This window comes from Andrographis paniculata, unplaced genomic scaffold (assembly GCF_009805555.1).
Source record: "Andrographis paniculata isolate CXL003 unplaced genomic scaffold, ASM980555v1 Contig30END, whole genome shotgun sequence".
NCBI classification, from domain to species: Eukaryota; Viridiplantae; Streptophyta; class Magnoliopsida; order Lamiales; family Acanthaceae; genus Andrographis; species Andrographis paniculata.
In genome coordinates, this window is record NW_026137563.1 from 660,181 (window position 1) to 678,941 (window position 18,761).

At 32.9% G+C, this 18,761-nt stretch overlaps 3 protein-coding genes across 6 annotated transcripts; 1 reads left to right on the forward strand and 2 right to left on the reverse strand.

The window, feature by feature from the left end:
- Positions 1 to 72: 72 nt before the first annotated feature.
- Positions 73 to 3,566, reverse strand: LOC127246624 (uncharacterized). The gene is made up of 5 exons (XM_051268095.1): positions 3,417 to 3,566; positions 2,544 to 2,804; positions 1,793 to 1,886; positions 1,295 to 1,399; positions 73 to 549 (listed from the first exon to the last, which is right to left on the reverse strand). Exons 2-5 carry the CDS (start codon positions 2,726 to 2,728, stop codon positions 280 to 282), a joined length of 654 nt encoding a protein of 217 aa, XP_051124052.1. The 5' UTR covers positions 2,729 to 2,804; positions 3,417 to 3,566; the 3' UTR covers positions 73 to 279.
- LOC127246623 (vacuolar protein sorting-associated protein 36) lies at positions 2,769 to 9,424 on the reverse strand. 3 transcript variants are annotated; one of them, XR_007837747.1, is made up of 10 exons: positions 8,736 to 9,424; positions 7,688 to 7,891; positions 6,201 to 6,294; positions 6,045 to 6,102; positions 5,848 to 5,917; positions 4,889 to 5,024; positions 4,734 to 4,818; positions 3,894 to 3,944; positions 3,729 to 3,815; positions 2,769 to 2,804 (listed from the first exon to the last, which is right to left on the reverse strand). XR_007837747.1 is itself a non-coding variant. In XM_051268094.1 (9 exons), exons 1-9 carry the CDS (start codon positions 9,345 to 9,347, stop codon positions 3,812 to 3,814), a joined length of 1,314 nt encoding a protein of 437 aa, XP_051124051.1. In that variant the 5' UTR covers positions 9,348 to 9,424; the 3' UTR covers positions 3,396 to 3,811. The 3 variants fall into 3 exon arrangements, 1 of the variants encoding a protein (XP_051124051.1); XR_007837746.1 differs by lacking the exon at positions 2,769 to 2,804 and adding an exon at positions 3,396 to 3,641; XM_051268094.1 differs by lacking the exon at positions 2,769 to 2,804 and having other exon boundaries at positions 3,396 to 3,815.
- A 3,441-nt stretch (positions 9,425 to 12,865) lies between these two features.
- LOC127246949 (uncharacterized) lies at positions 12,866 to 18,394 on the forward strand. 2 transcript variants are annotated; one of them, XM_051268623.1, is made up of 9 exons: positions 12,866 to 13,073; positions 13,220 to 13,393; positions 13,956 to 14,423; positions 15,194 to 15,306; positions 15,403 to 15,473; positions 15,883 to 15,955; positions 16,539 to 16,629; positions 16,712 to 16,774; positions 17,668 to 18,394. In XM_051268623.1, exons 2-9 carry the CDS (start codon positions 13,292 to 13,294, stop codon positions 18,172 to 18,174), a joined length of 1,488 nt encoding a protein of 495 aa, XP_051124580.1. In that variant the 5' UTR covers positions 12,866 to 13,073; positions 13,220 to 13,291; the 3' UTR covers positions 18,175 to 18,394. The 2 variants fall into 2 exon arrangements, with proteins under 2 accessions (XP_051124580.1, XP_051124581.1); XM_051268624.1 differs by having other exon boundaries at positions 15,203 to 15,306.
- Positions 18,395 to 18,761: the final 367 nt, after the last annotated feature.

The following is an 18,761-nucleotide window of genomic DNA, read 5'->3' on the forward strand; positions in this document are numbered from 1 at the left end:
CCAGGTCATCCTTTACGGGATGATACACGGCTACTCCTCAATTCATCGCAATGTGGTTAACCAAACAAGCACTACAAACTAGGAATCGAATAGACTTAAGAGATAAATATATCGAAAATTCTCTTAAGAATCAAACAAATTGAGCGTCACTTCTATGACTGTACGGTAACTGTAAACTACGATCTCAGGACATAAATATGTAAATAAATTTACGTTGCAAAATAAAAGCATTCCATAACAGGTGTTTTGATATGCATACGGGCTAAAAGTAGATATAATTTACTCGGTTTCAAGTGTTTCAATCTCATACCTTACTTCATCCAAGTGTTCATTTATGGAAATTACGGCATCTTGCACGCCTTTAATGGCTTCCTTGAGAGCATTATCATATTGAGCATCAGCCTCAGCTTCTTCTGTGCCCGAAGCTTCAGTTATCTGCTGTATGTGCACGCATTCATGCCCGGTTGACTGTCTAAATCTGCAATTCTCATGGCTTACCAAACGTTCCGATGGACGACCAGACTTTTTCAGCACTTGAATAGTGGCTGTCTAAAATGCAAATTTGCAGCCAATGTCAAGAAACAGAACCAGCAACAAGGAGCAGTATATGCTAAAATAATTTGGATTTATGAAATCCTAGGAGAGAACATGATGAAGCATAAGCATTAAACAGAATATTATATTTCAAATTAGTTTTATGCCAGACCAAGAACTAAAACATTTTGTAGAAATGGGAAAATGGGGGGGGGGGGGTGGGGGGGGGGTGGGGGGGGGGAGGAAATGATAAGAACTAGAGGTATTCATTAGTTACATTCCCTGATGTTAATGTTATAGGTGCAAATTGATTCGGCTATTATACCAAAAATGAAATGAGCATCAAATACAACAACTATGAGGCCCTCAGTTATCTCATAAATAATTGATATGTGATGTCACAATTACATCCAGGTGTTTACCGATGTACAAAGGACATAATAAGAGTGCGGCAATATATGACTTGAATAGAGAAGAGACAAAGCAAAATAGCCTTCTATTACCATGTGAAGATTCTCCCAGATAACTGGTTTTATTTTATTAAGTCGTCAAAATTGTTCTTGTTGGAGAAACTAAAATTAGAAATTACACCATTTCCCATCACCTTAAGCTTGACTTCTAGTAAAGTGGTCACTCAACATTTCGATTTACCATAATTAAATAAAACCAAACACCAATCAAGAAGCTTCATATAGTGACAATGGCCAAGAACTTAACCTAACATATATAAATAAAGCCAATTGGATTGAGGAAGACATACCAAATGCAATTTCTCCTTTTCTTGAGATTGAACTGATCTGAGCAGGTAAGCAAGATCCTCTCTGGAATAATCAGGACTTGCAAATAGAGATTCCATTTCTAGGACCTACAACGATAAAATAATAATGAACTGGGAGGGTATACAACAACCTTTTTAACAGAGATTGCTCCACATCGGCTCAAAGCACCAGCTACAGACCCTTTAGTTTCGAAGTACCACATTCTACTAAGTTGGATTTTTATTTTAAATTTAATTTTAATAGAATACTATTGAGCACTGGCTACAGGCCCTTTCAGTTTCAAAGTACCACATTCTACTAAGTTGGATTTTTATTTTAAAATTTAATTTTAATAGAATACTATTGAGCACCGGCTACAGGCCCTTTAGTTTCAAAGTACCACACAAATAAAAATCTAATTTCTTTCCATCTGTCATTGATTGTTGTGTGAAATAGGTATCGGCATCAAGAACCTATCTTTAAGATCTTCGATGACTGACCTGTTTTGAACAATCATTGAACTCAACAGTAATCTCACTGCAAAGCTGCTGGTAAGCTAATTCACCCCCAGAAACCATGTAATCTTCAAACCCCCTGCAGAACAAATAAAATAGGAGCATGTAAAAGACCAATCAAAACCTACAAACTATCCACAAAACAAACCGGCCATTGATGCTTAAATAAACCTAGGCATAATCATAAACACATATGATGGGAAATATTTTGCAATGATGCTATTACCAGGGAGCCATGGAATTGGAATTTGTTAGAAAAGAGAGATATGCAGAAGAAGAAATTTCCAATTCTATTAACTGGAAATCATGAAAGTCTACTTACAAACGATCTACCAGGACTCAAGGATAAACCTTAAACAAGTCTAAAAAGGTTCATCACTAGAATCAAAATGGATTTTGATAAAACCAACTAGATCACCGTAAATCTAAACTATAATGCACCGGACAGTAAGCTTGTTTTATTAAGGTTGCTCATCCTGTACAATCAGAAGAAATTGCAATGTGCTGAAACAAAAGGTCATTAAGAATTTCTATGGCACAATATAGCAGGGCAGAAATCATCATCCAATACACAGTAACATAACTAAATGGATCATACTACACGACCAGAAATCTCAAGCAATGTGCACTTCAATTATTAATCATTTACACGCACGGACAAGGCGACAACCAAAATTCGATTTTCGTACCGCCTATTGTTTGGATAAATCAAAACTCACACACACGATGGCCATACCGTTTAAGGCGAGAATAAGCGAGCGCTCGGCGCTGCTGAACAGCGAGGAATCTTCGGAGCAGCTCTAGTGTTTTGGCGGCGGAGTTGAGCTTAGAAGATCCCTTCTTTTCTTCTTTTTCTTCTTCATCTGCTGGAATCTCCATCTCCGGCTCTGATAAGGAAATTTTCTTCCCGAAATCCTCCATTATTGCAACTTCTGTATGTATGCTATAAAGAGATTCGATCGATGAATTGGTTCCTCCGGGCGGGCGACGTTGGAGCCTGGAATCGGATCAGCTTTAAAAATGGCGATTACAACCGATGGGTTCTTGGAAATTAGGAGCCGAATCGTTAAGAGTGAATAGAAATTATTCCCAATCGAAAATTTTTTTTTTTCTCTCTTAAATCTATCTGACAAATATATTTAATTCTGTGTCCATAAAAAATAATTCATTTTAATTAGTAATTTATATTAAAATATATTATAATATATTAATTTAATTAAAATTTTAACTTCTAACACACAAACACATTAAAAAAAACCCTTTTTATATATTCTCTTTAATAAACAAATATTTTTTTATTTGTATTTCACAATTTTTACACTCAGATTATAGCGAGCTAAATTGAACTCAATATTTAGAGATTTTTGGTCGAAACTAAAGATAGAAAATGTCAGAATGAGTAAATTGTACGCTCAGGAGATGTAAAATTTGAACCAGAAGAAATTACAAATGTACAAAAATAAAATAAAAATGAGCATAACAATAAATTTTGCTGTGTTTAGATAAAAGTTTAAAAAATAAAATGTGTATTTAATGGTTTAAGAGCACCGTATAGTATACCTAAAATTTCTCAAGTAAAATACCAGCATAAGAAAATGTCGTGACATACCATAAGGAAGAAATCTGATTGCCTATTCCACAACAGCAAACAGATAAGGTACCCCAGCAAGAAAAATCACAATCACAATCACAATGGGACTGAAAAATCAGCGAAGGGAAAAGATATATAATTTTGTTAAGTTTATCTCTGCTGCAATCTAGCTACGATCACAATGGCGGTGGTCTTTGAGACGAAAAAGATCCCTCCCAAGAACAAAGTACCATCAAGCATGAGCTGACCGTTGCGGACATTCAACCAAAAAGATGAAATAGGAACTACTCTTTCCATGTTAATGTGTTCGAATCTTTCTTTAAAGTGTACCTCGATTATATGGCATGTCTGCTTAGTGGTTATCGTCTCTCAAATGTCTTGTGCAGGTGTCTTCCATTCCCGGGAATTCAGCATCACCTGCAATGCAGTTTGTTGAGAATAAGGAGAAATCCTGATAGCAGATATAATGATTTCTGCAGGGGTGTTCAATTGTACCTCGATGACACTGCCCTGATCCACATGCTATATCTACTGTGCTCTTTCACACTGGAAAAAGAAAACCAACCAGAGCAGTCAATGTTCTAATAATACGTAGCTGAAGCTTGCATAAACTCAGAAGCAGAAAGAAGAGTTGGAACTATATATAAGCTGGAAAAAATATCATTGACATTGAGAAAAATCGTAACATACAAGGAAATAAAAGTAAAGGGGGGCTAACAATAAGAAAACCTGTAAGAGTTAAGCTAATTCAGTGTTTCTAATGTTTTTTTTTTACTGAGATGACATTTCTACAACTGAGTAGTTCAAATTATATGTTTTCATATCGATTTAAGCCAGAATGAGTCAATGCAACTATAGTTAGTCTATATCCCTACACATTAAAAGCATTTTGTTGTTTCTCCTAAAAACAAATGCTTATTCATATTTCTCTCAATCTTGAAAGAAATGTTTTTTTAAACACACAAAGTTGTCTCGAATTATAAGTTGCATTAGGAATTTTTCAAAACAAATGTATGATTTTATTCTAATTTTACCTTTAAACTTCTTTACATCCTATCCTTTCTGTGTTATATTTAACAGGTGTAATTTTGTATTATAAGAATGAGGGAGTATTATTTACCGATACTTATAGCTGATATTAACTATAAACAAATTAGGCCGAACATGAATGCTACATTATGTTTAGGGCGATCATCTATGCGAGGACAAACATACTCTAAGATGAGGTGAGATATAAGACTAGTGGAATGCCTTGAGACTGTACACAATCTACCGCATATAACAGAGCAAAAACAAAGACATATACTATATAGTTAATAGTAAAATTTTACTTACAAATATATATCTTCTGAATTAATCTCCGGAAACCAATTGGCGTAAAAGCGAAAGCCATCAGGACTGACATCCCTGCAAAGCAATCCTGCAAATAAAAACTATCAGAAAGACTTAGAAACTAGCATTTAGACATCGTAAGATGATTGACACCGTGCCTTTTCCTTCGGCTGCAAGAAGATATTCCTTAGCCATAGCTGGAGCAACCCCCAGAGTCATTGCTGCATCACTGGGGCTGATACCATTCAATAATGCCTCTGGTCTCATCATCAATGAACCAATCCTAGCAAATACCTACATAAGAAAAGGAGGATTATGAAGTAATTACATAATAAGTATAAAAGGCTTTTAATTTTATATTGACAAGACACTCTCGGATAATGTTAGGCACTGAAATATACAATATTGTTTTGTTAATGAAACCATTAAAAAGATCAATACAAACTCTCTCCTGCTTGTCCTCCACAAATGTCACAATTGTTTATAATTTCTACAACAATGTTGATTATTATTGATAGTGTATCTCCTTGTTCTCCATATTTCTTCAATATTGACATTTTCTTCTCGATAATCCTAAGAATTTGACTTAATGAAAATTGGCACTGGACTGTTCTCAAAGTGAAAACTGGGAGCATGTTTTCCACAGAAGGCACTTCTGAAGTTGTGAAAGGAAAAGACCAATTCCCAAATTGTAAGTGCTTTCAAAGTCTTAAAGTAAACAACAGGCTACATCTGTTTTCTTACATAACCTGAATCAAAGATTTACTCTTTGTTGTTTCAAAGTTACCTGTTCATGTCAGTATTATTAAAGAAATTGAAACAACTCCAAACCTTCACTATGGTAATGTAGCCAGTGTATGACTATGTTACACAAATTTTAAACTAAATTTTGTTGATAAATAATGGTTAAAAATAGGTCAAAATATCTGCATGGGTTCTGCCAGTGAACTTCTCATCTTCCCAGTTCCCTTCTGAACATTAGTTCAGCTCATAGATATCCGGAATTGGGTAAAGATAACATCAAAACTTGGTAATATAAGCATGAAGATTTGAAGAGTTTATGTGATGTTAAAAGAATATGCAGAGAAAAATTCTATATATGTTAAACAGAAATCACCTCATCATCACTGTGGCTTTTACTTTGGATCACCATAACACCACTATCAAATTTCCGAAGCATCACCGAGCTGTTGCCAAAAATACAAGATAGTATAAAATTGAAGTATTAAACCATCAGATTCTAAAATGAATATTTCTAGGCTCTAGGCACCATAACATAAACAAAAGAAATTTTGTATTCCACTAGTTACATACACGTCAAACTTATCCCAGAGAGAGCATGCTTGCAGTAAATCGTCAGGTGAGATCAATTCTGTTAATAAAATAAACGTAATCCAATAAAACTGATAATGATATGCTTTAAGCAAATGAAGCATTTAAGTAAAAAAAAAAAAAGCAAAAATAATGAACCTGTGCCCCGTGCTCGATTGAAAAGGCAGTAAATATCAATTAGGTTAATCATTCCTCCAGCTCTCTCCAAAGGTATCTTGATAAAATCTGCCAACTAGCATCCAATATATCCTTAGTCATCAGGAAGCTCATCAAGGCAAAAAGAAAAAAATTATAATTTCCATTACTCAACTGAACAGCATTACAAATTCCCAGGTAAGGAAAAAAGAATCTATTTCAAGCTTTTCTACCCATTAAACCAAACCTATTTGACTGAGAATCTTAAGGAAGGGCACACAGAAGAAGCAGCATCATTACAAAGAAGCCACAGGTAGTGACAATTTGAAAACAAATAACAATCCTATTGGACACCCCTTCAGTGGTGGAGATTACATTTAATTATATCATTTTCAAAAATAAGAGAGAGAAAATAAACAAAGAAAATGAAGCATCTTTATCCTGGATCACCTTAGACATCTGGTAAAAGACAGACGATAAAACGAAAATACAAGCATACCAAACCAGAAAAACAGTATCGCACAAAAAAAGAAGCAGGGTTGAAAAGCTGAATTGTAACCAAAGAAGCAATAACTTGGAATCAAGTCATTTGCATGTGGATACATAGTAGAAAAGCAAAACGAACCAGAAAGAGATTATAGAGATACTTCATATTGATTCTGGAGCATAACAACCATTTAAATAAAATAATACATGACAAGAACAAACAGAGGGGGCAGTAGCCAAAACCTTTCAGAATAACTAAGACAATGCAAACATCATCATCCCCAACTCATTGTAAGCAAGTCTTTTAAAATTTTATGTAATCAATACTGCCTCTCCAACATGGGAAAATTTTAATGCATGATGTGCTATGATATAATATATCAGCTTGATGCTGTAAATATAAATATTACTCTCTCCGTTCCACCTACCGTGTCTGCTACACTGCTATATTGTAGTCACGGTGTTTTAGGAGAGGTGTAATTAGTAGATAATTAAGAATATATTAGTGAAAATAATTATCCTATAATATAAATAATTATAAATTAAAATTAAGATAACTAATTAATTTAATTAAAATTAAAAATTTAAAAATTTAAAAGAAGATTAAAGTGTGTAATCATTTTTCAAAAAAAGAAAGTGACATGGAATGTGGGACGGACAGAAACGGCAACGTAGACATGGTATGTAGAACGGAGGGAGTAATATAAATTTTAGTACCAGGTGTTTCAAGCTTTATCAACAGGAAATATTAGACACGACTTGTTTTATGTTGCTAAGGCCTAAGTATATCTGATCAGAAACAATTCTCATACTAAATTTATGAATATGAATCATCAGTAAAACACAATTAAAATATTGCATGACCATAAATTTGTTACTCCTTAAAACAAGGTAACAATAAGTGATAGCTGCAGGCAGTACGCTACTCGTATATGAATTCAATTTAATCACTACATTTATTTTGAGCACAAAATAGCAGAATAAGTGAAACTTATGAGATATACCTGACGTGATAGTTGTTGATGATATAATGCACCAGCAGACTCCTTTGTAACAGGAGATACAATACCAACACTCAACAACCAATCTTGCATCTCCTCCTTAGTACCCATCTCATCATCATTTGTTTCACTGCCTTGATTATTTGTGCCGGAGAGAAGTTTTGATCGCATCTTCTCAGCTAACATCACCATCTCCTTTGCCTTACTCTATATTTCAACATAAACAAGCAAAATATCTTAACATGTAGAACAGAAAATATCTACACTTCTACATAAAGAGCAAGGGATGAAATTGGTTGTGTTTCCAACTTATCATGCTAGTAGCATCAAATACCTATTTATATCGTATCAAATTTTACTATTTCTAAAGGCAAACATTATCATTTTTCAGACAACCAAAAATGTATGCCCATGAGTCTAAAAGTTTAATTAAGCATTCATATTTATTGCTCCCATTATCAGTTACATGTCGTAATTGTAAGGGCCATTCCATCAGTAATGCTACATATAAAAGAGCAAAAAGAAGTCAATGCCGTGGCGTTGAAAATGAGCAGCCTAGCCACTTCACATTATGAGCAATATAAACCCAACTCTCATTGTAAACCTCTACAATGTTTTTCTCTCTTGTAAAACATTGCAAGCATAAATGGTTAGAGAGAGAGTCCTTGCTCCCATGTCCCCATCAAAAGAGGTTAGTATCAGCCAATCATTCCATTTCTTATTAAATTTCTACCCTAATAGTATCCAATGCATCATATGCAGAAACATTTTACTCCATCCAGGAATTCATTGCAAAAATTCCCAACTGAGCTACACCAACACGACTATCCCGGCTATAGCAGGTCTTCAGTCTTCTACCCTCTTGTTAGCTAAGTGAAGCTTTTACTTACCACCAATTGCTATGAAACATTGCCTTCCTATTACAAACTCAACCAGTAAATCCCATGACCTTAAGCTGACACACCTTATGTACCTGAATTTCGTATTCCCTAACATACATACATGTAAAGAGGATTTACAATATATATGGGTTACCATAACACTTACACACCATGAGCGCATTCAAATCTTGAAAAGCATCCTGCAAGCTCTTATCCGTACTTTCCCACATTTCCTGCTCCTTCCTCAAAATCCCGGCCACTCCCACCACCGGCGGCCGTATCGCCAGCGATCCTGAACTCGATCCTTCCGCATCCTCCGCCGACGCCGATCCACTCGCCTCCCATGCCCTTCCTCTCCACGCATCCCAGAGTTTCCCCACAAATGAATCTACATCAGCTTTTCCTCTCACTATCAACATGATCACAAACGATTTCGGACCGCCTTTCTCGCTGACCCTCCCCTCCGGGGTAGCGGAAACCTGGAACCGGATCCGCGGGCTGTGGAACATCGATTTGATCGATTTCTTGGTGGAGAGAATATGCTGAATTGATGAAAGTGGGATAAAATACGATGAATTCTTATGCGCGCTGGCGTCCGGCGGAAGCCATAGGAGGCGGTGCGTAGTGAGAATTAGGAGGCCAGATTTGAGGTGGGGGAAGGCAGGGAATTCTTCTGATAATAGGTCAACTTCCGAGCAGAGGAAGCACTCGAACTCGCCGGACTTCAACACCGGCCGGCCACTCGCCGTGATTTGCGCCGCCGGCAGGAACTCTCCGGCCATGTCAGTCTACCGTCAGTATGTAATGAAATCCGATGATTTTGGGAAACAAGTTCAAACAGTGCGCGGTCCGGTTTTGTTGAAATTTCGGTTGTTTTTATTGGACAAGTTCTGGACCGGGTCTGTTAGAATGGGCTAAAAGTTAATTATTCAAAACCTAACAAAATGATAATCGAACAATCCAAAATATAAATATATATATATATTATTTATTAATATATAATTATTTTAAAATAAAAATTGATTATTTCCGCCAGCGAATTGAAAATTTGAAAATTATAACGATCTAATAATAATAAAAAAATATTATTTTAATTTGAATAAAATCAATGTTTATCCTTCAGATTAATTTAATTCAGCCGTGGACTTGCTAATAATAGTAAATAGTACTCCCTTCCTCGTTTTATGCTCACTTTCTCTCTGGTATTTTTTTTATTATAAAAAAAAATAATGATTATTACTCACTTTTATTAATTTTCGTACTCGATCAAATAAGTACAGATTTGCATGACAAATGGAGTACTATATAATAATTATACAACAATAATAAATTAGATTGCTGCATTATGAATATACTTGTGTAAAAACTTTATGTTGTATCATATAACTAAACATATTGATATGCTTTTGGTGATATTGTATTGTGTATAAAAATATATATATTATAGTACTTTTGATCAATTTTATACTACTTAGTATAAGTGTTAGGCTAAGTTAATATTTTATGACTAACTCTATATATTTTTTTATGTAAAAAAACTAATTTATCATTTAGACAATGATAACTCGAGCTGTTCGGACCAAATTCAAATGGAGAGTTTTTTTCCCATAGATAGAAACACACCTAATTATTCAAGAGAATCTTGATTTTGACCCATGGTCCACAACCCGCTCGCTCGCTTGATCCATGACCCGTTTACTCGACCCGTGACCTACTCCGTCTGTGACCCGTGTCTTTATTAAACCTACCACTGATCGTATGATTTAGGGTTAAAATCATGGTTGTCTATCTAACTTAATATATATATATATATATATATCCTTAGAGAGAGAAGGGCCGTCATAATTCATTCTTTCTTCACTATCTCTATACACGATTCACTCATCCCTCTCTTTAGTCTCTCTCACCCTCACTCTTTCACCCTCGACCACCGTTTATGGCGGTGTCTTCCTCTTGTAATCTTATGGAGCTCATTTGACATGTTTCCCTCTCTAATTTTGGTTGTTTTGAGCTGCACATGCTCATTCAACTTTTGTTTCTGTTGGGGTATTTTTTTTTATGTGTCGTAATTTTTGGGTCGGTTATCTTGTATCCGTCGCTTTTAGGTGTACTTTATGTTAATTTTTTTGTTGAACTTGTAGTTTGGGGTTGAGCCTCGTCCAAAGCTCAGCTTAAGTTTTTTATCTTTTTTAGTTGATATTTTATCAATAAAATTAATTGTTCTATTTTTTTAAAAAAATAAAATAAAATTACAAAGTATGAATTCAGAATAAGATTCAAATGAACTGGAGCATTGTACTCATCTATATTCATATCACCCGTAAACTTAATATTTTGAATTAATTTTTAAAAAAATTGTAATCAATAGTTTTTGAAATACTGATTTTAAAACTAAATAACTTTTCTAGCAAATAAAGCTTATGTAAAGACGTTTGAGTATATATTTCATCCAAATTATTCATAAAGTTAACAACATATTTTTGTCGACCAACTTACGAATAATATGATGAACTAAATATAGTATTATATATGATTAAGTCATTTAATCCAATTCAGTCCTTATTTCTAGAGAAATATCAGTTTCATGATTAGGCTCAACAATTTTAATTAATTTTTGTGTTATTAAAAAAGATTTCACTTTTTTTTTTCAAAAGATCTTTTTTTTCTATCAAAATGTTCGATATTACAATATATTTATTCAACCATGATTTTTAAATCCGAAAAAATATAAATTGTCTTGGAAAAAATATTATTTTTGTCCACTTCTGAACCTTTTGCAGTCGTTGCAGTTAACACTAAAAATATTTTTATATTTGTATAATTTTTTTTTACAAATATCTTTCTATTAATATTATAAGACGATAGAAGTATTTTTGTAATATTTCTTAATTTGTATTATATTTTAATATAATAATTAATATTCAAATATCAACATGGAAAAAGTAAATAAACCTTTAAAGTCGGACGAATATACTAATTTGTTTTAAAAAATATAATTTTACATTTTTTAAATAACAAATGAAAATCAAACAATCACAATCACTACATACAAACAAATATCATCACATAATATCCATAAGAAATAAGACACACAATGATGCAATCAAAGACAGATGTAGTTTATCTAATACAACATTCATTCACTGCTTGTTCAACCAAAACATTCGAAAATCATTTGAACTCATCACCTCAGCGTCACGAGTTTCAACCCCACACAACCAAACTATATTTTAGGGGATTACATAATTGTGTCCCTATGAATTTTATTTATTTCGATAAATTAAACATCTAATTTTTAGTTATATAAATTAAAAATGTATCAATAATTTTATGGAGGAGACAATAGATTCGCGTAAACTCGAGACCCGACCCAGACTTGAACTATTTATTTGAAGTTCGAGTCCAATTATTTGAATATTGGATCTGGGTCTGGGCCATATTTGAGTTATTCTAATCGGGTCTATAGTCTAAGGGCGGACCCTATATGCACTCGACTCGATTTATAATATTAATAATATATCAAATTTACATATAAAAAAATAATTTCTAACAATATATATAATTATATTAATTTTTTCAGCTTAATTTATTCGTTATTTTATTACAATATTTTTTAAATAAAATACATAAATTTTAATATATATCGGGTCCAATATATGTGCAATTTAAATTAAAATTTAAAAATTGTAAAAAAAAGTTGGATTTGTCAGATTCATGAGGTTTTACCGAATATAATTTCGGCCGAATAAGATATAATTGTATTCAATTTGAGTCTCGGGTCTAAGTATATATATTCGGGACGAATCTCAATTCCGGCCGAATCTAACTTATTGTGATTTCTATAATTTTATAATTCAAATAAAATTTATAATAAATTTAAAATAATAAGTTTATTAATTTATTTAAAATAATATTGTACTATTAAAAATAATACTCCTTATAAATTTAATTTAATATAAATTCAAATAATAATTAATTTTAAAATTATTTAATTTTTATTTTATATAAATATATTTATAGCATATAATATTATTTCTCTTATAAAAAAATTAAAGTAAAATTTAAAATTTCACTGAATAAAATAATAGAGTATCATTGCTAAAAAAATTTTCGTTTGTAAAATTTTGAATTTTTTTAAAATTTCATAATTTTAAATTTTATTATAATTTTTTAATCAAATATAAATTTAATTAGATTTTAAAATTCAGATCCAATCAAATCTATCAATTCCTACAAACAAACGGCCCTAATATTAATAATAAATAAAAACAAAATTTATAACAGTAGACTCAAACCCTACCCACCCAAAGTTGCTTGCAGTACCCGCCGTGCTTTTCTCTCCTGCTCTTCTTCCTACTCCCTCCTTCCTTCTTCGCCATTTTCTTCTTCTTCCTTCTCTACTCCTTTTTTCCCCTGCCGCGCTTGGGCACCACTGGAGTCGGAGTTTCCTAGTGACGTTCTGCGGAATGCCATTTATTGAGCGTCTTTGTTGTTGGATTGCATAACAGGTGCGTTGAACACTCGAACAGGACACAATAAGCGTTTTGATTTGCTCTTCGCGTATCGTACGATTATTTTCGTGGATTTTGATAATTTCATCATCGTTTTTTCTATTTTAATGTATGTTAATGATCTCTTGGTTACTTTCGTGTAGGTTTCCGCTCGCGAGTCGAGAGTTTGGTTGTAGTTGTGTGACGGATTTCATTGGCGCGAGTCGAGGTCAAGCATGCTTCCTCACTTCAACAATTTTTATGGCTCTAATACGAATAATGTTAATAATAATCGCAATGCCCAAAGCAATGGAGTAAACGCTTCAGCGCCTCAACAGGTCTGTCTATAATGATGTATCTTGCTTTGTGTATACTGCCTTTGGATTCAACTCACTTATTGGAAGATTATTTTGAATTTGGTTTCAATCTTTAGGAAACTAAGTAATGCTAAGGAAAACGATATGTGAATGTTTGGGAAAGAAGTGATTTCATAGCCACTGTCTTTGTTCCTAGATCTCTGATGGTTTTAAAGATATATATTTAAAAAAAAATAAATTGTTGCTTTATAGTATATATTTGTTACCACTTTGCATCTTTAACCTTTATTGTATATACTTTCTGCACTGTCTTACACAGATGGAGGACACTGTATTCTTGTTGGCACCATTTAAAAAATTTCTTGATTTTTTACTGTCTCTACCTCAGTTTAGAAAGGCAGTTATTACTTATTAGTTATTATAAGTCGCAGTCATTTTTTTGAAGTATTTTTTCCTTCAGTTTTTTAATAGTAAATGGAAGATGTTAAGAAAATACTTTTGTGGGTCTCCAACTGTTGATCTTTTTTAACAGAAGGGCCCTTTGTGTTTGTGTTTATTGATTCTATGTGTTTTTATCAACCAGATCATAGGCAATCAAGGAACTTTTTGCCCTAATCCTAGCCAAATTCAGCCCCAGTTTCCTATGGGAATGCTTAATAATCCTCAGATGGGAATGCTTAATAATCCTCAGATGGCAATGCTAAATCCCAATCCATATTTTGCTCCAGGCCAGTTTTTCCCGTTTCCCCAAGGTTCTTTTATGAACCCGAATGTTGACTTGGCTCATATTTTTGGGCGTAATTCCATGAACCAGCCTCCGTTCTTGCCGAATGGGGTACCAAATTTACCACAGAATATCAACCAACTTCTGCAAGTGCAAATACCAAATGCTGGCCCTAACAATGTTGGTCCTTTTATGAATTCACAATTGGGTGTGCATAATGGAACAGGAACCTTACAACAACAGTCCATTGATGGAAAAGGGAGGTTCAATTCTCCTCAAGTGCAACAGAATCAGATTCTCAGGTCTCCTGGTGCTGCAAAATCACAGGTTACTTCTTAAAATTGCTTTATTTTAAGCACTTTCTATTATTGTGGTTAAAATTAATTTATGTACTAGCGTCTAGCAGGATGCTTTTATTGCTAGTTGTTGAATTGTAACCATGTCTAGTATTAAGGGCCAAAATTTATTGTATCAATGTGCTGCCAGAACAACTGTTGGATTTAATTGAATGTACGTTGATGGGCAACCTAATAAAATATTAGTTGGCTTGCAACTTCTATATATTTGTGGTAGTAATTTTATATCATAGAAATCTCACATTTATATTCCTTTATGAATGAACTGACTGGCAAATAGTTACAGATTTTGGTTCTTTTAGAATCTTCTTGTTGAAGCCTACTCCTGACTATATACTGTATGACTGCTCTTTTTTTTTTGTGTGTGTGTTTGTGTGTGTGTGAACTGTTGTATATAAGGGTGTGTTTGTTTGGGGGTTTGGATTTTGGATTGGGATTTGAATAGTAAAAATTTTGAATTTGAATAGTTGTATGATGTGATATAAATAGAGTTTGATGTGATGTTTTGAATGTAAAATTGATTTTTAGTATAATATAAAAAATGAAAAATAGGTGTTTGATTTGATATTTTTTGGGGGAAAAAATTGGATGAATAGTGGAAATCCTCCAAAATCCTTCAAACAAACACACCCTTAAATGACTGACTATAATACTGTATGACTGCTCTTTTTTTTTTGTGTGTGTGTTTGTGTGTGTGTGAACTGTTGTATATTCTTAAATGATCTGTTGAAGCTAATTTAGCTGTTGCAGAACGATTCAGAAAATTTTAATGGCATCAATGACGGGAAGAATAGCTGGAGAAAATCTCATAACACTAAGTTCATGAATAATAAAAACAATGCATCGCAAAGAGGGTATACATGCTTATGACATTTCCTGTAGTGAATTCTTTTTGTATAGTTTCTGAACTTCTGATGAGCAGATGTTGCTTTATGCTTTCAAATTTGTAGGTTTGGCAAGCCATTTCATCAGCGACAAAATGCTCAAGGACGCAAGTTCAATGATGAATATCAAGGAAAAGGTACAACCTTGTTAAACATGTTAATGTTATGATGTACATTGGATTTAACTTAGCTTAGTCATCATCCTCTTGGAAAATGTCATTAAATATTTCTGATTTGTCTTTCATACAATTCTGGATGTGTTCTTTTGCTTAAGTTTTTGGTATCTTTTATCCATTTTGTTACCCTTTTACTTACAGAGAATGTTGTCAAGCTCTCAATCTTTTGCCCCCTTTTTTTTTTTTGACAAAGCTACAGCCTGATTTTTTGGATCTGCTCCAGTTTTTACCAATTTTGGAACTTGTTTGGATAAAAGGGAATTCTTATAAATGTCATTGATAGTTCACTTCTCAGCTTTTATACATTAATTTTCTTGAGTTGGTTCTTCATTTCCTTTTTTTTTTTTTTTTTGGTCTTGTTTCTATACAGGAAACAGAAATAATGGACAGAAGAACTTCCCCACTTCAACCTCCAGTGAGAAAAGTCAGGAGGGTAAAAAGAGGTAATACTCTGGTAGAATTGATGCTATCAAACAGAAGTGTACCAGTGAAATGCAAGATAGACAAAATCTAGGACTGTCATATTGCAGGAAACACTTCCTTTAAGGCTGGTTGAATTTGAATGATTATCTAATAAATGTGTTATAATTTGAACTCGATGATTAAATAATAATTTGAAGTGAACAACTCTAGGGTATTATTTAAGTTGTAGACAAAAGGCAGAAAAATTAAAAAAGAAGAAGAAATCACAAGCAAAAAGTTACAGGATGACAACAATGCATTTAAAATTTCCAAATGTGTAGGACATCCCTCTATGGAAATGACCAACAATTTGGTGATGCCTACAGCCTTGAATGCCTTTTATCTTTTATTTGCCATTTGCTTGAATGCTGTTCTGTGTGCCTTTTCTTTGCATTGGCAAATACAAGCCATTGATAATTCAAGAAAATGATTAATTTCTTTTATTCTGCCTCCTTTGTAGATTCCAGGATCTACACTTTTTCTGCTTATTCTAAATACAATGAATGCTTATTCTTTCATGCTGCATTAATTTCAATCAGATTCTTTTTTATATGCTCAATTAAGGTCTCTTGTGTTGAACTATACGGAGCAAGAAATTCGGCAGTGGCGTGAACAACGCAGGAATAATTATCCATCTAAAGCCAACATAGAGAAGGTTTGTTGTGTTCAATGCATACTCAGATCCTTTTAGTTTCAACCATAAAAGAACTTAAATTTATTCGCTAAATTTACTGTAGAAATTGAAAGAGAATTCAATTCAACCAGAGATCACAGATGAAGCCGTGAAGATGCGACGGCAGGTACTTGTTATTTAACTATTAAAGTCTTTTCAGGATTAAAATATCAACTTTTATGCTCTCTTTACTAACAATTTTCATCAAAAAAAATGCAAAATATATCTGATATTTGTGATGAGTCAAAATCCAGAAAGTGAGAAAACTTCATCGCTCTTCATCTCATATTTTAGGCACCAGCTAGTTATTATTTAGGTATTTATTTATTCATGAGCAACCCATCATTATATTTTAGTGGCTTTCACCTTTGAAAAGTGGGTGTATGCTTGGATGTATTTTTGGATAGTAAAAATTAAGTCTACTTATTTTGATTCGAGTGATCATCTTTCAAAATATATATTTCATTTGATAGAAAGTAAGATAAATTATATAACACTTCGTTGTGTTTTAATAAAAATGCACAAAATATTCTATATTTTATTTATTGTGTAAAACCTCGTTGTGTAAATTTAAAGTTAATAAAGACCTAAATCACATATAAGTTTTATACAAAAAAAAAATGTAAAATATTTTAAGTAATTTTTTTAATAAAATAAAGAATTAATCAATTATTTATTTATTTATTTTATTAAAAAAATTATTTAAGATATTTTATCTCGTTTATTTATATAAAACTTGTATTATTGAGTTCTTTTTTACAATCAAATATAGTTTTGAACGAAAAGCATGTTTCGTGCAAACTTTACATTGACATAAGGGGTTTCTCGCAATAAAACACGAGGTGTTGCATTTTTATTAAAACACAATGTGGTGTTATATAATTTATTCTAGAAAGTATTATAAAGTTGTATAAATGGGCATGTAAAATGCATATTTGATAGATCTTAGTGTTTCAAAAACCTCTAGTCTTGGAAGAAAACATCCAAACATTGCACTTACGCTAGTTTTATTTCTTTCAGCAACTCAAGGAGATATTGGCCAAGCAAGCCGAGTTAGGCTGTGAGGTTGCAGAAATACCGTCCAGTTACTTATTAGATTCCGAGCCACAGCCACACAATAAGCAGCAGCAGCAAAATGGCAATACATTTGGCCAAAGAGGACGGTTTCAGAACAAGTTTAATCAAAAGCGCAAATTCCACCAAAACGATCGCTCCTCCAAAAGACCAAGACCCGAAACCAACCATCGTAACACAAACCCGCATAGAGACAACAAAAGAGAGCCGTCTCTCCTGAAGAAGCTGCTGAGTCTGGACATCAAAAGGGATAAAAAACATTTGCTGCAGGTTTTTAAGTTCATGGTGATGAATTCATTCTTTCAAAATGAGGGAGATGATCTGAAATTCCCAACAGTTATTGTCAAAGAATCCGACGATCTAAGCAAGCCTATCGAAGAAGAAGCACAGGTTGCAAACAGCGATGCATCCGATCCCCTTGCCCCCACACCTGTAGACAATCACATGTGTTGACCGACTGGCGAAAAAAGCGAAAATCTCAATCAAGATGTTGGGGTTACTGAATGATTGGGAGTATGTGTTCTGTAAGTGATGATACCTTAATTTAGTGTGTGTATATCTTACTTGCAATGGCAGTATTAGTTTTTTTTTTTTTTTTTTAAATATTTGGTATGTAGGTTTTTTTTTAAATTTTGAAAATTTTGAAAGGAAATATTTTGTGCTCGGTATGGTTGTGGTATCTTTCTTTTGTTTTGTTTCTTTTCTGAAAGTTGGATATTTATATTAAAAGTAAAGTATATTTTTATTTGTTTCTTATTTTTAGTTGTATATTTATATTAAAAGTAGGTATATTTTTATTTGTTATTTATTTTTATTTTTTCGGGGTTCGAGTTCGACTTTAATAGTACATTTTGAATTTGTTATTGATGTGACAAGAATGTATGGTTTTTGTAAAATTAAGGGTACTGTTACTTTAACTAAATTATTTAAATTTTAATATTTTATCAAATATTATTTTAATATCAAATTTAAGTGGAAAAAAAAATGAAATAATGCAATCCAATCTAAAATTCTACAAACAAAACACTTATTATTTATTT

Coding starts and splice junctions, on each gene's coding strand:
- LOC127246624 (XM_051268095.1), bottom strand. CDS start 2,728: ATGGAGGATTTCGGGAAGAAAATTTCCTTATCAGAGCCGGAGATGGAG. Junction 1,887..2,543: donor GCTTATTCTCGCCTTAAACG/GTATGGCCATCG, acceptor TTTGTTCTGCAG/GGGGTTTGAAGATTACATGG. Junction 550..1,294: donor AAAAGGAGAAATTGCATTTG/GTATGTCTTCCT, acceptor TTTGCATTTTAG/ACAGCCACTATTCAAGTGCT.
- LOC127246623 (XM_051268094.1), bottom strand. CDS start 9,347: ATGGCCGGAGAGTTCCTGCCGGCGGCGCAAATCACGGCGAGTGGCCGG. Junction 6,103..6,200: donor CAATCGAGCACGGGGCACAG/GTTCATTATTTT, acceptor TTTTATTAACAG/AATTGATCTCACCTGACGAT. Junction 4,819..4,888: donor TCTTGCAGCCGAAGGAAAAG/GCACGGTGTCAA, acceptor TTTTATTTGCAG/GATTGCTTTGCAGGGATGTC.
- LOC127246949 (XM_051268623.1), top strand. CDS start 13,292: ATGCTTCCTCACTTCAACAATTTTTATGGCTCTAATACGAATAATGTT. Junction 15,307..15,402: donor AACAATGCATCGCAAAGAGG/GTATACATGCTT, acceptor TCAAATTTGTAG/GTTTGGCAAGCCATTTCATC. Junction 16,775..17,667: donor CCGTGAAGATGCGACGGCAG/GTACTTGTTATT, acceptor TATTTCTTTCAG/CAACTCAAGGAGATATTGGC.